The following is an 18,137-nucleotide window of genomic DNA, read 5'->3' as shown; positions in this document are numbered from 1 at the left end:
CACAGCTATAGCATCCAAGTTCAGCAGACAATACTGCTAATGCCTATCTTAGACTCCACACCTTTATCAGAACAGAAAAGACTTAACCTTGGACGGAACTATGCCAGATGAGCAAGTAGCTTTTTCAGTCCAAGGCTGAAAGTGTTGAAGACAGCCTCACTTCTCTGAAAAGACTTACTGTGCTTCCCTTTGGTTTCAAAATGAAGGTAGTTGGCAAGTTAATCAAGCCCTGAAACAGAAGAAGTGTCATCCTCTGCCCTGGACTCAAATAGTCACTCCAAGGTCTACGTTTCTGCCACGTGAATAACCAAGGGCATCTGGAAGAACAGTACAAGAATAGCTGTGAAAACCTAGGTGGAGTCATTTTGTGAAGTAACACAAGTGTACTTTTCAGAGTACGCACATCCTAAGTGGCCAGCATAGCTCTCCTTGCTATTTACATTTAGAAATAGAAACTATTACTGAAATACCACAAGCAAACAGCTGTTGGCCAAGTGCATACCACAGCTGATTTAAGCTATCAGTACTGGTATCAGACCAGCCAGGGTGACAAATCTTACAGCAGTAACACCATTTTCAGATTTTGTGTCTAGAGGCATTTTGCTTTGAGTATTAACTCCAGGTAGCTTGTTTTGCATGCAAGAAACTCCCATCAACTGAAGAACTACACGCATGATCTTTTACTCAAAGAGTTCATTAGTCCATTTCACCAGCCGAATTACACATGAAGGATGCTAAGTGACCAGTACTCAGGCCTAAAAACTAACCTGTTACAGCTCAGTAAGTTTGAAAGCTTGAAAGAAACATCCAATTTGTTACCATTACTTGGAAGATGTTGACATACAGTCCTGTAAGTAAATCAGTGATCTATGAGAAATTAATGCAACAAAGCACTTAAAAGAATAGTCACTGTAACTTCAGATTAAAATCACAGCAAAGATTTTGGTCAAGACCTCAGTCAACAAAAGTCCCACTTTCCAATGAGATAAGAATTTTTATGCTTTAATTGGTAGTGAACGATCAGGCACTGATAGATCTGACACTTGTGCTAGAAAAGCTCTAGGCTTGACAACAAGAAACAAGCTTGTAGACACATGCATTTTTCTCCTGAAGACAGAACTCCAGAAGGCTGCTCCTACTTAAGACCCTCCAGCTGACTAATTAGTGCTTTTCATAAACATAATAAAGCACTGAGATCTGCTGAGACCAACTAGCGCAGCTTGCTCATATAAGCCAAGAAATCCCCAAGCCTGAAAGGTAGTTTATAAGCATTTCACTTGAATAGTTGAACCACTGAACATAAACTCAGATATTTACCAAGCCTTCTTCCCCCAGTGTAATCCTGTGGGAATGGAGACAGACAGCCCATAATGTATTGCCATGGGTTAAGCCACATCAACTCAAGTCAGTCAGTTAAGTGTCAATACAACCCTCAAAACATAAGTTTATTGAATAAAGCTGAAGAGCAGTAAACCAACATATGCATCCACCTAAATTAAAAAATTCACGTATTTACAAAGTTCAGTAATTGTATAAGTTGTTCACATGCAGAGAGTAATGCACAGGTTAACAATTGGTAGTGTTTGGATGCCATAAAAGCTGAAAGCAGTGAAGTATATAAACACCAAACACATCAAGTTTAGCTATAGGCCAGTTAACTAAACAGTGACCTGGTCCCCCACAAAGATTCACACATTCTAGTTTAGTTTCCTTATTTTAGGCACAAGCAAGTTTGCTAAATAAAAGTAACTGTAGCAGTTCCTGGTGAACTAGGGACTACAGCAGCAAGGTTAATATACCCTTCTCCTCTACAGCACCAGAGTATGAATTAATTGAAATCATGCTTCAGAGAACTGAAAGGGGACAAAAAGTTAAAATGCAAGTTCAGACTGAATGCAGGCAGCACGTAGTGTCTGTGCAACAGTGCGATAGTTGGTACAAACCAGTAAGGCCATGGCAGTCTAAATTAAAACTGGCTTGTCATAACTGATATGGACTAAACAGTGTTTCCAACCAAAGACTCCGACGTAATGCAAACTCTACATTTAGGTGAAGAATCACACACAGTGTGAGGCAACACAAGCAGGTGTACCATGTATTTGCATACACTAGAAAGCTACACTGACATTACTGTATGAACAAACCAGTCTTAACAAGTCTGTCCCTTTAAATATACTGAAGTCATTGAGAAAGTAAAGCTACAAAAACATTACAATCTTTAGTTTATACATACTTCCCTATACTGCAGGAGCTAGTCAAGAAACAGGATCAATTCATTGGCTCTCTTGTGCTTTGACACAGTAGAACATTTCATCTTGCAACTTACAGACTTTGCACATGGTTACATCAAGAAAGCAGGCAGGTCTAGAGTTGTCACAATAGCCTGGGTATTCCGTAGCACCAGCTGAAACTGTGCCCAGCCATTTCATGAGCAGGAGAGACACTAGACAATTACATAGATATTGTGCTAATGGTCAACAGCTGACTCTATACAAAAACATCAGTAATTTAAGTGTCATGCAGCTGCTCAGAATGCATGTTCTGGTTTCAGATAGAGACCACTAGGATCTGTAGATAGAAAAATGTATTTGAACAAAGTCTGATGTTCCTAGCAATTTGTTTTCATGCTGGAATACTCCAATTTTTGAAAGCTTGACAGAACAGTCCATTCCCATCCCCCACACAAATGTTAAACGGAAGCAACAAAATGATTTTAAAGAGTTGACTCTTTCCTAATTCACCACTGGAGTTTTCTTTTTCAAGTGACAGGATAAAATCTCAGCTGTAGATTAGTGATGCTGATCTATGCCTTGTGCTCCCCTCCACAGTTTCCATTTCTCTGCTTACATACACACATCACATGCATTTGTGAGATAAATCAGTATCCCACAACTCACGCTTAAATGTTTTCTAACTACTGTATGTGGCACCTTACAGAATCTTAATGCTGTCAAGCATCAGCATCTTCAAGCCACTAAACACTAGAAATAAAACACTTGCTGAAAATCATATAAAAACCTGGCCCTGAAAAACCAGAACAGAGTGTACCATCATAGTTAACATGGTAGAGAGATTATTTTTTTTGTTAAAAAGCCCCCCCACAACCCTCCCACCATAGATGGTTGTAAAATAAATATTTGTGCTGACTTTATCATGACAACTCTAGTTGTTTTGTGACAGAATAAGAATACAAGTCTTCAGCAGTGCACATGAGAAATGAACCGTGAAAAGGCAGATTCTTGATACAGGATTTTTGGGTAATATCTCATTATGGAGGGAAGTGGACAATTGAGATTATGGCCAACTGGTACTGGAGATTCCAAGAAGACTTCAGCTCCTTCTAGATTTTGAATGCTGAATAAGCCACTGAAGCGTGATATCTAAAGAGAGAGAGAAGAGAAGTTCCATATTCAAGTGTCTATTTGTATTTGTATAATTGGCATCGCTTTGGTATGCCAGTGTCCTCAAATACATGACAATGCCATACAAAGGAATATCCAGCCATTCTCTAAAGGATGGTCCACGACAGATCAACAGAATGATTTTATTATTTTTTTTCCTGAATGCTTGCTGTCTGTGCTTTGGTCCTGTAACTACCTAGCATCCTTTTTTTAGATCAACATTGCTCTATTTAGCCAGTCTGCCACTTCTCAACTGATGAGAACAAAGTTAGTTTACACCTACAATACAAAGCATCAAGCACCCCCCATGCCTGAAATGGGGTCTCCTAAGGAAGGGAAATGCACTGGCATTATACCCATCAGCGATGCTTAGCTGTGCTGTAAGCCTTGTGCAGAAAATATCATAGAAGGGAGTATCTGCTTCTCCCATCTACCATGTTTGAATCTAACTGATGGCAAGGTGATAGGGGCTTCTTGGGTAAGCAGCCAGAAGAGTTCCACAGGCTGTTAATTTCTCCTGGAAAGAAGCAAAGTCCTTAATATAAAGCAGTTCTGGTGTCGTCTATAGCTTGTTCCCGTTATTACCAGCCTGAAGTTTCCCTCATTAGTAAACTCATGTTAGCCTCCCAATGAACTAGTGTTAATCTCATGGCAGCCACAAGAAGGCACCAGGAGAAGGATGGTAAGTGTGTGAAGTACTGTGTTTTCATTCAGTTGAGATGACTCCATTCACTTGCAATACTATTGTCAAGTAGTACTTGCTATTACACAGTGCCATGGTTTCTCCCTTTGAACTCCAGAAATCCCAAAGCAATTGATGTCAGCACCAGAAAAATTTACTGTTTGGCTGCATGGAGTAGTGACTAGCACAGGCCACAACATGAACCAACTTTGATAAAACAGCAAGGGAAGAGGATTATTTCAAGGGAGTAACTGTTGAGAAACAACTTGCGGCAACTACTTGCTAACCTCATGCAGCAAGGCAGAGTTGAGAGTACCTGACAGAAGTATAAAACCATTTAGGCCAAGCTAAGAGTGAGACCAGTCAGTTATTTGCTGCAAACTAACTCAAGGCAGGCAGCAGATTCTGCAGGAGACTGACATATGTTTTGCCAACTACACCCCCTACCACTTTAATACCAGCCCTCACTGCTATAAGGAGTTACACAGAATTTAACCATTGCACTTACACATTGTCCTTTGATTTGTTACCAGTTTCCTGAAGCCAGGAAATTTATGTTTAAGAAGTCACAATCCCCCAATCCATCCTCTGGCAGCTCCTCATAATGCTTAGCATTTTAGATTAATAGTTACCTATATTATCTTTCTCTTTGCAAGAAATTGAGTAGCAGCAGATTTCTCTGTCCTGAATAGCAGCAAGGTTCCTACGAAAGAGAGAACATTTCAACATACACTTCACTTGTAACATGGAGTCTTATACTGACAATCTAAACTGTTCCCCTTCATCTTCTCCACATAACTTTGTTTCAGCTACCTCCTGTTGCTGAGTATTGTACTTATAGATGAAGCTTCTTAATCTAACAACCCTATGTACAGGAATTAATTTATAGAGTTAAAGTAGCCTTTCTTAGGACATGTTAGACTTACATCTTTTCAATTAGCTGTTTCTCATCCAACGCATTAGGAAGGTCTCTCTTATTTCCAAGTACTAAAACCTGAAATCCAGAGTAGAAGGAAACAGTTGCAGCTTTGCTTTAAAAAAAAAAACAAAAAACAACAAAACAACACACCCCACCCAAAAAACCCACCCAACACAAGCAACAAACTTCAGGGGAGTCTGACAAGCAGTCTGCAGTAGGCTATTAAGTCTAACTCAATGTGACAGATCAAGAAGGAAGATTGACCTAATCACAGGGGAAGAGGGGACACAAGAACTGCTATGTGCAAAAAGCAAGTATGAGAATGCATCAGCTGATAAAACTGAGGAAAATCCCTGTTGACTTTCAGCTGAGATTCCCCAAAGTTGCTCTATACTTCTGTACTACACTCTGGTTAACCTGTGCTATAGCAGACCCTCAAAGAGAACACAAATTCATACTGTGGAATACTCTTAAACTACTGGTCCTCCCCCCCCCCCCCCCCGCAACAAAAACACCTGAAGGATTGACTGAGGTCATCAATTCGATTTAAGGCACTACTGTTCATGCTTGTACTAAGCAGGAGGGTTAGGCCTTACACTTGACTTAAGAGTTCAAGCCAGACTTCAGAGCTGCTAAAGTTACGCACATTCCTCAAGCAAGTTTAATACTGTATAAGGCAATATTACTTACAGGGATTCCTTGTAACTGTGGCTTGTCTAGAAGATTGTGCAGCTCATTTCGAGAGGCTTCTATTTTTTCACGATCTGCAGCATCTACCATGTAGCTTTAAAGAGAATTTAAGGTTAAGTCAGTGAGACTTAACTACTTCAGAAACAGCAGTCTTTCCTTTACACTGTCAGTTTTGAGCACATTCAACAAGGCTTTAAACAAAGCTACGTCTTCCAAGCAAAGAATTTGGTTCTTTTAAAAAAATAAATCTCTAAGATCAGAGTAGATAGAAGATTCTTTCAGTTAGACAGCAGTGCCATCCAGTTCAGACAGGAAGTAGTTAGTACTCCAGATCAGACACAGGTAAGAAAATAACCCATCTTGAGCCCTGAACTTACAGGTAAAAAAGGTCAATATGGTTGCAGTACTTTCAAAATTAAAACAAGTACTACCAAGTCAAGCATGCACTGTTAGAAAGGCTATACACAGAAGAAGAAAAGCAAACCTGAAGTTAAGCACTAGCTGAAGGAAGGCCACACTTACACAATAGCATTAACTCCTCTGCAATATCGTTCCCACATGCTTCGGAATCGTGGTTGCCCTCCTATATCCCAAATCTTAAGGCAAGGGGAAAAAGACAATTTAGCCATGCACTATGTTTAAACATGTCACACACAGATGAGACAAGAAATCAAAACAGTTTTTCCTTTCTCCTTAGCCCATCTGCAGGATCTCTCATATTAGAGCAGAAATAATCCCTTGTACAGCTGCTCAAAGCTTGCAGGCCCAATAACATAAGATACAAACTAGAATATCTTACACCAGATGCAAGAACACATCGGTGTACTAAGTTTACACACTGTGGTATACAATAAAATATACTAATTTAAAGCCTTGCTTTTGATGTAAGCCTTCCCTTAAGCAATACCGATAAGCAGAAGAGGAGGATTTCTGGGTCCTAAACATGTGAAAATTAATTCAGATTAAAGCCAGACAGCATTATCACAACATTGCTTAAACTAGTCCATGAACTTGGAAGTCACACACACAGATACTCATTTAAGAAACTCCATAAATAAACACAAGTATATTCTTAAGCTGTTTGACAGATTTAGCCGAGTCTCTCCAGTTTCCTATATTTGTCTCAATGGTGGAAGCAAAACAGAGCAAACAAATTTTAAACCAGAAGCTGAAAACAACGTTGCTTGGGTTTAAAAAGAGACAGTCAACAATGGTAACATACCTTTATTGTAACATTACCCTTCGTAACTTTCCTCATGTTGAAGCCCACAGTAGGAATCATATCTTCACTGAATTGACCCGACTGGAAAAAAAAAGAAAGTTAAATTTAGTGCTTATCTGATGCAGCTAGCTTACATAGTAAAATTTCATAAGCTTTTTCTAACAATTTGCCTTCCAACTGAATGCTTTACAACCAAGAAGTCATAGATATTATATTCATGTCAATTGAAGCTTCTGTGAAGTCAGTCAAGTCATTTCCTACATGCACTTAATTTTTCAAGCCTTGAGGCAGTCAGGGGAGTAAATTTACTTGGGGAGAAGTGCTTTGCATAGCTTAACAGATGGACAGCCAGGGCAAGTATAGGGAAAGAGCCATTCCCCTGCTTCTGCTGGAACCAAGTTTTGTAAGTCAGGATCTCCTAGTTACCTGGAAGCTAGAAATATCCAGAAGATTTTCCTCTGATGCAAGCTACTCTATGGACAACATTTACAGCAATAAATCACCCTTGTGGAGTAAGCTTCCAACCCACAGGTATGGGCTAACTTCCTGAGGAGTTTTAAAAGGCTTGAAAGTGGAAGGGCCTGACAGGTCTGCTTCCTGCTAGGCTAGACAGTGCCCAGCTTGTTCAGCAGTGGAAGAGGCAATCGAAATGCAACTGGAGTATTCCAGCCCAGCCCGTTTTCACCAGAGGTTCAGTGTCACTTTAAGCTCTAACATAACCTCTGCAAATTAGTGTTGCATTAGAGAGGTTCTCTAGTAGCAGCTGGTTTACTGTCTGTTACACTTTTATCTGTAACAGCTTGAAAGCCAAGTTCACAGCTATCTCCTGTAGCTAACCCAGGAGCCAAAACAAGTGTTACCAACACTAGTACAGATCTCTCCTATGCTCCCTTAGCTGTTTGGCAGAAGGTGAATCTCCTTCACCAAATAGTGGTCGTTATGTAATCTCACTACATCCATTATGTGTAACAGAACCAAGACAGTCAGGCAGATTTGGAAAAAAAGGTCGACTCAAATGCATTCAGTAAATTAGGGTCTGATGTCACAGCAACAGAAAGTCTGCTTCTCTCCCTGATGTTGCACAGAGAACTCAGCCCTAGTTAAAGTGCTTTAGGATCTACGAAGCACACACAGCATCACCAAAGAGTTAGGGCCCAACTGCTCACAAGCTGGAAGTAGTAACTACATCATCTTAGTTTTGCACGCTTTGTATGCTTTGAGTACATGCTGTTCAGAGGTTGCAACCAGAAGACCATCAGCCAATGCTTCGCCATTCACTTCTGTGCTCAAAAGCCCATGCTTTCCTTCAGCTTGTTCCCTCAACCTCACACCCCCAAAAAACATGTGATCTTCCACTAACAAACCAAAGCTGCAAGCTTCACACAGTACAGACTCCAGTATGATGTTGATAAACATTGGAAGTGAAAATATACAGATTATAGCAGTCTCATTTGGGCTTTAACTGGCCAAGTCCTTAGTTAAACGGCACATTGAGCTTGCTGGTGACCTCCAAAACAGAAATACATCCAGAGCTTAGATTTGAAGCCAGCCGTCCCCTGAACAGGTGGCGACTTTTCACATTGAAGATCCACCTTCCAAATGTATGGCTACACAGACTAACAGCTTTTTAAAAGGAGTGAAAAAAAAAACAAAACTAAGTCCTTGAAACCAAGGAATGCAAAAGCAAAAACATTGATGACCTGAAAAATGGACATGCTCATTAGGCAGCTGTTCCACATTCTCATTTGAAAAAAAGTTTCACCTGTTTAAGCTACACAGAAGACAGTGTATCTGAAATAGTGCTGGATGAGACTGAAACTACTCTTAACCTTTCTGCTAACTTAGCAAGGTAGGCACACAACCTGAACGCCAGTCCTTCGCTTCCCGTTCCTGCCCTGAAAGCCCAATGTATGAGCTGTCCCCTTCAGCCAGTTTGATTATATGTAGCTCAGCAGCAGATGGTTAACCGTGCTTTCCGTGGCTGATACAGTTTAGTTCATAAAGTGTGCACTGCCAATCTTGCCTTTGAAGGGTCAGCTTGCTTTGGTTGCTCAAGCACCACTGCATTCCTGCCTCTGCAGTCACACCCTACACCCACATCTTCTAACCAAACATCTCCCAAGCACTCCCTGAACCTCCATCACTTTGTGCTGCTTCATATTACCCAATATGCCGTCAGCTATTCCCACTCAGATACTTCCAGATTCTTCGCTGGAGAGCTGTTCCTATCAATAGTTCATGCTCCCATAGCTCTTTTAGGATATAGATTCTTTCAGTTCACAGCAGCACCTCATTTGTCACATTTAATGTAGTGTTTAAGAAATAACTGTAACCCGCCACAAAAACTTTTACAGAATCTTCAGAAAAGCTGCTGTACCTTATATGCACTCTACCCATGCTACACATCCAGGTAGCATAAAAACTTGTTCTGACTTGCTTAAAACCTACACTACAGAGTGCTCAAGTTTACAACTTGAGTTTCAGCTTTCTGTACTCTGCTTCGTTGGCGAGACAAACAAGTTGCTATCTGACATACTTTCTGAACTGTCAGAAATGCAGGGAAAGGGGAGCAGATGCCTTAACCGAGCTGCCTCCAAAACACAAGCACACCCTTCCTCTCCATAGGAATTTTGGAGGCTGTAGATTCTGAGGCAAGGCAGGCACTTTATAGCTTTGAGAGGCACACCTGACTACAGATTTTGTGCAACTCGGATCTTCATTTGAAAGATCTTACTCTGATGATTAGGTATTCCTTCATTCACAGTTAGCGTACCTAAAGAAAGCCGTTGGCAGTCACTTTACCTTTTAAGACAGGTCCAAAAATGGTTAAAATCATTGTAATGAATTTTGCTAGTGGGCAGTGATCTCCTTTGATACGTTTTGCTATTGTATCCAACTGTCTTGGCCCAGAAAATAAGTCTCTAAACCCAATATTTAGAGGGCTTTTGTTTACTACCTTTACAGAGGAAAAAAAGCCAGGAAGTCAGCTGCATCTTAGAGTATTCGTATGCAAAAGCTACTCATACAGTAGAACAGGAATATGCTTTTATTAGTAAGCAGTTCTGTTTGAATCAGACTTCCCTCTGTACCCCCTAGAGCAGATTACTCAGCCTTATCACTGTGTGTTCACAATACAATGTTTTCTCCTTCTAAAATAGGCATCAGCTTTAAAACAAGTTTGATAAGCACAGAAATATTTTCAATTCCCAATCTGAAAGTGCTTGGCTGTTGTCATACACAGTAGCATTGCTCACTCACCAAGGACAGCAAGAGTAGCTGCTTACAAATCTAGCAATAGCATCCGTTTTCAGCACTTGCAAATATTCCAATAGGCAGACACTGCACTTCACCCAGGACTCCTGGAAGATCAGCCTTGTGTACTAGAAGTTATTATGAATTAAGCCATTAGCTCTGAGGTCATAAAGACTGCACAGCATTAATACAAACTGTTCAGTGAAGGTCAGAAAACAAAGTGAACTCTAGCCCCTATGCGAAAGATAAAGAGGGAGACTGAACAGACCAAATTTCAGAGACCACATGCAGAAAGAACAGGCAGGACTACTCTTTAAGCCTCCTCTTTAAGAGATGCTCCCTTTTCAACACTCCAAGCTCCTGGAGAACCCAAACATGTGATTTTAGTGCAACATGAACCCATTTACCTGCCTGAGTACTTATGTCAGATAAGGATTATTCAGAGGAGCAAAACTGCTTCCAGACTAAGTCCCTACACTGTATTCCAGCACAGGGCCAACACCTACCTGCACCAATTAGTTTGGGTTCAGCTCACCTTGTATCCAGTATTAGCACTAACTCCTGCACAGACTGCAGTGTTTATCAAGTCCACTCCCCATCTCACTACTCGGTCCAAGCCTAGCCCACCTGTTACACACCAACTAGCACTAGCTGTGGTGCGTGCTCTGAAACACCACCATACATGCTACATTCACAAGCACTGCTTCTCACCTGTAACCCTGGCAGACTGCCTCTCTGGGTCTGCGCCCTCACCCACAGCTCACCCACAGGCCAGGGCAGCTTTGCCAACCAGCACCCACAGAACTCTTGCCTCAGTGATGAGCCAGCAGCGTGCTACTTAACAGGAACAGAGCTCCTTTCCCGGAGGGCAGGATCAGGCGGCTTCAGACAAGCATTTAACTTATCACCTAAGTTTCCAGAAGTGTACGAAGGATGCAAGTTTAGTCTTTTTTAATACTTAGTTAATATTACAACAAGCCGCTTACTAAACCTACCATTTTCAGTTGTCTTAAGTCAAAAAAACCCAAAACAGACCATGCCACATTCTGGCTACCTCATCTGCTTCTTCATAGTCAACATGCTATGGCCAGAAGACTACCAGCTTCCAGGGAGTTAGGCTTACGAGACTGTCAGCACCAAGCCCTAAGCAGCTTGATCAAGTAGAGTTTAAGACTGGAATTCCTGCTTCCTGTATCTTCCTTAAAAATTCATTTTAATACATTAAAGGAATCATTAATGGCAGAACTCCAACTGCAGCAGTAGAACTGCTGTTCCCTTGTCTTTCTTTCAAGCCAGAGTGGTAGCTCTCTACTGCTGGAAAGCACGCTGCCTACAATAGGGGTCCATCCGCATGGCCCTCAACCACCAAGCCACAACCACCAGATTTTGATTCCACAGCCTGCACAAGTTGATTCTTTGCATCAACAGGGAAGGTCAGGGCAGCCTTAGCTTGCATCTCATAAAGCTAACATGAGTCATTACTGTTACAGGACAAACTTCTTCATATAAGCTCTGACAAAGATTGTATCTTTACTCAGAATACTTTTCATCCATCTAGAAGAGCTCACACACAAGTTTAGCCAACTAGGAGACAACATCACTGGAGTATGGTTCCCAGCCAGGACGCTTCCAATCCACCTGAACCAGCATACTACCTTCAGCCCCACTATTCATCCCTAAATTTCTTTCTTTTTACACTAAAAAAAAAAGCCTAATCTCTCAGAAATCTCTTCTTAAAAAAATAAAAAGCAGAAAAGCAGACTCATTTTAGCATTATATAAAGCTACCCCTACACTAAACCTCCTCTGCAACATACATCACTTTAACCAAGAAGTGCATCACATGGACAAATCAACTCTCTACTGTAGTCGAGCTTCCTTCTTGAAATACTTCAGTGTTTCAGCTACTTGGGGTCACATTCAGAAACTTGAACTCTAGTTTAGAAGCTTCAAACCTCATGACGTAACTGTCCCTTAAAAGGTTTTACAACAGCACTTCTACAAGTGATTGCTGCAGAAAGCAAAACAGCAGTATCTGTTAAGAAAACACATTTTTTCTTCCCCAACCCCAATTTCAATGGAATATATAAAAAGACGTGGTCTGCTTATCATGTAGCAACCACACAGCAGTGAAACAAGATCTAAAGAGGCATATTTCTATCTAGAAGTCAGTCACATAAGAGCTTAGGACACTTCATGCCTCTGATAATCATGAAAGCTTCTTTCTCCAGGTGTTACTGCTTAAAGCTCTTCCATTTCTTAAAGAGCACTATACAGGAACTTAAGATCACAATGGAAGAAGTGGATTCCCATTTCAGTCACCTGCTTCAGACCATCTGGGGTACAGCAAGCAGAACCTCAAAGGGTATTAAGTGGAGTATGAGTCACCTCATACTAGCCTTATTACCTAATGAAGTGAGGCAATCCATTTCAAGAGACTTCTGAGATTAAGAAACACCTCACTTGAAAACATATCAACCTTCTCACTTAACTACTGTGTGTATGAAGTGACAACACACACTATTTATGACCTACTTGGGTGCTTCAGAAGGCACTAAAGCAGCAGCAAAGCTCTTTAGAGCAATCTTCCGCACTTCTCCAGTGTGGCTTCGTTAAGTCAAAGTTACTTCTAACAGTCATGAGGACAGAAGGAAGTCACAACTCCCACCTAGCCAAAGGGATCTTTTTTTGAGAGGCACTTCAAAAATCACCTCTCTCTAGAGACCTCATTCAAAGGCTTGTCAGATGCTGCAAAGTTTTAAAAAACACACCACGCTAATTCAGGTGTTGACACAAATACTAAAGAGATCTTATTTATCCTATCACCACAAACAGAACAGGTTGAGTTTAGCTCTTAAACCTGACAGTTGTATCAGGAAAGTCTGACTCCCTCCCAGCCCTGCAGTTCTCCTCTCCTGTCCACTGTGGATCAGACTATCAAGCTTCAATATCCCAGTGCCAAACACCTGCATCAAGGATCCTATCAGGCTTCAAGCAAGACTTCACAACAGCAAACACCACTCTTCCATAAAGTACTTTTTTGAAACCGAACAAGTGTCCCATTATTCACCAGCATGCACTGCCTGCAGCCTGGAAGCAGAGTCAGTTTACTTGAGTCATGTTTCAGTTGCATCACATGGCTGTGGAGCTTGGTTGCTTCTTGTGTACCTCCCCACACCAGCACGGCTGGGACTCCCAGCTTTGACAGCAAGTCTGATGAAAGTCTGTTAACAGACACTAGCTGCAGAGATGCAAACAACAGAAGATAATGCAGACTCCAGTAAATAATGGGCATTGCAAGCCCTCAGATAAGAGGCTAACAATTCAAGATGCAATACTGGGATGACATGCAATTTCTCTGAATATGAGCCATAGGCCATCTACATTATGGAAATCAGGACCAGGAAGAAATGACATCCTCCCTTGTGAGCAAGTTTACTCATGCACACGGAAAACTTAGGCTTAATACCTAATTAGAGACAGTGACTAACACAGAGCCTTAGCAAAGCAGAAGCTGCATTAGTTGTACCTAGCTATAACTAGATTTCACTGCTAAGGCTGGTTTTTAAACCTTCTAGTCAAACTAAGTTTGGTCTGATTACAAACAAAGTGCTTGTTTACACACTGGAGGAATAAATATGGTCCAAACCATCTACCAACCTAGAAAAAGATTATTCTAGAACTGGACTGTCTGCTTTTCATGGCCTTTCCACTTCAGTGGCAGTCAGGCATTGTATCAAGCCTCCTGTGTAATTGGCTTGAGTTTTTAGTCTAGTTACATATGCCTGATTGATTGGCATAGATTACATTAGAGATTTATATTAGATTAAACTCACTGTTATCAAGAGACTGGTAACAGCCCTTCGTAAGACAGAATGCAGCCTTATAAGCCATACCAAGTTCCTGGTATGCAACCCAGCTTTTAGAGCTACTCTAAAGGACAAGCATCTTGCTGTGTCATTCCTTTCATTTTAGTTTTAAGGAATCCAAATGCTTCACAGCCACATCTATCCAAACCATTAACTGGCCTGCAGAGAGTGGTTATTCTTTTCCAGCACTCATTTCCAAATGCAGGCTCTGAATTAAAGTCAGTCAAGGAAGCAACTAACATGGCTCTTCATGCCATGGATAGCACTACTTCTGTGGGAAGCACTATTGCACTGGTAACTGAAACTCACACTATTATTTTATTAACACCAATAATAAAGAGCTGAGCAAGTCCCCTCACACTGTTTTCTGTAAAAAGTCACTACATTTCCTAATTAAAAACTTCATAAATTTGGCTTGCTACTTCCAAACCTAAACCAGCTAACTAGGCTGTGTCATTATGCATAACAACTTCCTCATTTCACTCAGTTTTGCAAGGCTATTTGAATGACACTTACTCAGATAAATGTCTGGGTGTGATCTTAACACGCGGTTGAAACCTTGCAAGATTCAATCCCTTGCAAAGCAAGCTGGATACAGATGTCAGCTTTACTGAAGAGTACTTTCACCATTTGAAAAACCTGAGACAGACTAAACTGATGTGCAACTACTACGATTCTGTACTACTCCACATATCAGCAGTACGGTTTCACAGATCATTCCCCAAAGGAGATGTGCTGCTGGTATCACACAGGCAGAACAGCAAAGCAGTACTTTGTCAAGTGTCATCACCATCTAGGACTCCAGAAGACAAAAAACCTGCAGAGTAACCTCAGTGCCCAAAGTTGCATGAATACACACCAATGGGCATCAGCTCAGCCACCACAGATTGAGGTCGTTCAACAGTTTCAGAGTTCCATTTTCAGAAATGCAAGACCAGAAATAGTGGCAACCACTACTGTATGTGAAGGAAAAGGCTTCTGGCATCCTCAGGTTAGGCCAGCAACTTTCACATAACATAACTAAGCAGAGGTAGTTACCTTTTACAAGGGCTGACCCATTTCCTATGATTATCATGAAGCCCACAGAGTGCTAACATCCTCAACTACACAAAAGCTTGGTTACATTTTGACAGCTAGTCAGTGTAACAAGGATTATGCCTAACTGCAAAAGAATGAAAGGCCTTTTTGTATCCAGTAATTCATTCACCTGACAAATAAATACATTCAAAAAAATACTCGGTAATATTAAGACAACAGCCTCCAATGAAAAACAACAATTAAAGGTATGTGCAATCTAAGGTTGAACACATCAGCTTTCCCCTTCTAGGTGCACTGGACTCAAGTCAGTCACGCTCCCTGCAAAACCAAAAGATACCCTGGTTTCCCATCTCAGGTCTCCCTACAAGGCCTTCCAAATTCCAGCTTGATTCTTTGAATGTTTTCGGTCGCATGCATCCGCAGAACAGGACACTGATGAAGCTGAACAAGCCACTTAGGCAAGCCACTCTATCTTGTTAAACAGTGGAAAAGCTTCATGTAGGAGGATTCCCACACCCTTCCTTCAACTGCTCCAGGCAGATCAGCAGATAAGTTCAGCGGCCTGCTGCTGTCAGGCTTGGAAGTTGTACTTCTTAGCGCATACCTTAAGAGAAAGTAGATTATTTAATTCAAGTTTCAGCGATCAGGATAAGTCTGAGAGGAACAGTGAGTGGGAAACAGATCATTTACTGAGCACTGGAAAAAAGGTCGAATGGAAGTTACTGAAGACGTGTTATGCCATCCATCTTCACATTACACTAACGCAAGCCCAGCCATACCAATACGCTGACTTCAACAGGCCTTCCAACCACACCGTAGAGCTGTGCTCCGATATGGCTATCGGTGTCTGCACGACTCCCATTAGCACACAAAGGTTTATGGAGGCTCAGGCACCCTGGCTGGCTCTGCCGCCTCTCCCGCCAGCCTGCCCAGCAAGGGCAGACGAGCTGCTTCCCAGCCCAGCGGAACAGCTTCACCCCAGCGCTTCAGCTCAACGCACGACCCGTCCGAGACCCGACGGCGCACCGGGGAGCGGGAGGGGGACCCCAGGCAGGCTTCGCCGGGAGCCCAGCAAGACACCAGGTCGCTCCCGGCCCGGCCGCTGCCCCAGCGCTGGCCCCCCGCCGCCGGGCCTGCACAGGCCGCGGCCGCCCCCCGGCAGGCCCCGGCGCGGCCTACCCCCCCCGGCGCGGCCCGCTCACCGCGATGACGTTGACGAAGGTGGTCTTGCCCGAGTACTGCAGCCCCACCAGGGTGAGCTCCATCTCCTCCTTCCAGAAGAGCGAGCGGAACCAGTCCAGCAACCGGGAGAGCAGCGCCAGCATGGCGGCGGCGGGCGGCCCAGGGGCACTGACAGGCTGGGCCCGGCGACTGGCTCCGGCGGCGGCGGCTGGCGGACACCCGCGCGCTCCCACACGGCCCGGCTCGCCCCCGCGCCGCGGTCATATGACTCTTCGGCATGGCCCGCACGGCGCAGCAAGAGCGGCCGCGCCGCCACCAGCGACCCCCGGCACGACGCCGCAGCGACCCCTGCCGGTAGCCTCCCGCCATGCGCCCGGGGAGGACCGGCGGCGGGAGGGCTGGGCGGTGGCGGGGCCGCGCGGGGCGGGGCGCGGCGGGGCGCGGCGGTGGCGGTGGCGGTGGCGGCCCGCCATCTTGGGAGGGAGTGGGCGAGGCGGGCGGTGCGCACCGCGCCATCGCGGCGGGACGGGACCGCTCGCATCCCTCGGCCCCGCCATCCCGGGGTGGGGGGACCGCTCGCACTCCTCAGTTCCGGAATCTTGGAGCGCAGAGGTGGCTGCTCGCACCCCACCATCTCGGGGTGAGGGGCCACTCGCACTCCTCAGTCCCGCCATCTCGGGGTGAGGGGCCACTCGCACTCCTCAGACCTGCCATCTCAGGCAGCTGCACTCAGGACTCTGGCTCCTGAGGGCGGCCCCGGTGCAGTGCCATGGCGGTGTTTGACGCCCCAGCTCCACAGGCCGCTGCTTTCGCTGGTGCAGGTGTCCTGGCGGCCACGCTGCACTCTCAGCCCACAGCCCCGCACCCAGCCCCAGCCGCCCTCCTCACCCCACTGGCCCCACAGAGGTGCTCCCACCGCCCAGCGAGGCCCTCAGAGCTGCCCTGGCCACTCTGCCACCCGCCGCGCTGGAAGGCAGCACACCACCGAGACTGCGTCCTGGGGTGCAGTGCTAATTGCACATACGATTGTGGGGGCTTTTCTTGATGTGTTCTCCAGTTTGTTAGTCTCTCAGGTTGGCTGCATGAGACCTTCAGGTTTGTCACCTGAGCCACTGAGGTGCAGCCAGCCTGCAGGCAAATCTTGGGCTTGCAGAGGACTAGGGATTAAGAAACATTAGCCGTAATATATTTCACATGGCAAATACATTTTAAAGCAAGTGAAATACCTTCTGAAACCCTGTGTATGCTCTTAGAACTTGCAGAAGCCCACATGACCTCGTTGTTCTCAGTTATTCTCATGTAACTGGCCATTCTCTAGAAGTTTTTGCCAAAAATCCATGCACTTTTTCAGGTGATTCACTGTGGGCCTTGCTGCTGTGCCAGTCAGGTAGCTGTAAACAGGTTATTTTCAGTCCTGGCCAAGTTAAGCCTGGTTCTATAAAGTAAAGCAAATAGCATGTGGAGATTAGAAATCCCCCAACTTCAAAGGACGGGAGAATAAGAAAGCAAACCAATGCACACGTCTGCATGTTTTTTTAAAAGGGAAGGTGATGGGGGTGATACAGATTTACAAGCTGTAGGCATTTTCATTTGCATAATAAATTCCAGTCCTTTTCTAAACATCTGTCCTCCAGAGAGACACCACTGAGGATCCCAGTGTTTGTATCATTCACAAATTGTGTAGCTCCAGCTCTCAAGGTAGTTAAGTGGTGACTTTTGCAGCATGAGGCCAAGGCAGGGGACATGAACTGAGCAAATTAAGATGTAGCTGAAAAAAAAATAATGAGGCATCTACAAGATGCCCAAGGAATAAGAACGTTTCCCATTCACCTGAACTACAACCTTTTTCTTCAGGATTTCTTATGATGTTGCAGAAAAATGTT

General features: G+C 43.8%; 1 protein-coding gene across 1 annotated transcript; it reads right to left on the bottom strand.

Moving 5' to 3' along the window:
- Nucleotides 1-1,413: 1,413 nt before the first annotated feature.
- Nucleotides 1,414-16,549, bottom strand: ARL8B (ARF like GTPase 8B). The gene is made up of 7 exons (XM_080384726.1): nt 16,275-16,549; nt 6,915-6,995; nt 6,215-6,288; nt 5,693-5,786; nt 5,010-5,077; nt 4,716-4,786; nt 1,414-3,380 (listed from the first exon to the last, which is right to left on the bottom strand). The coding sequence occupies exons 1-7, from the start codon at nt 16,395-16,397 to the stop codon at nt 3,331-3,333; spliced, it is 561 nt and encodes a 186-aa protein (XP_080240852.1). The 5' UTR covers nt 16,398-16,549; the 3' UTR covers nt 1,414-3,330.
- Nucleotides 16,550-18,137: the final 1,588 nt, after the last annotated feature.

The sequence above is a fragment of the Falco punctatus genome (genome assembly GCF_963210335.1).
Source record: "Falco punctatus genome assembly, chromosome: 4".
Lineage (NCBI taxonomy): Eukaryota > Metazoa > Chordata > Aves > Falconiformes > Falconidae > Falco > Falco punctatus.
This window is presented reverse-complemented; position numbering and strand designations above follow the sequence as displayed.

Coding starts and splice junctions, on each gene's coding strand:
- ARL8B (XM_080384726.1), bottom strand. CDS start 16,397: ATGCTGGCGCTGCTCTCCCGGTTGCTGGACTGGTTCCGCTCGCTCTTC. Junction 6,996..16,274: donor CCTTCGTCAACGTCATCGCG/GTGAGCGGGCCG, acceptor TTTTTTTTCCAG/TCGGGTCAATTCAGTGAAGA. Junction 5,787..6,214: donor AGAGGAGTTAATGCTATTGT/GTAAGTGTGGCC, acceptor TTCTCTTTAAAG/CTACATGGTAGATGCTGCAG.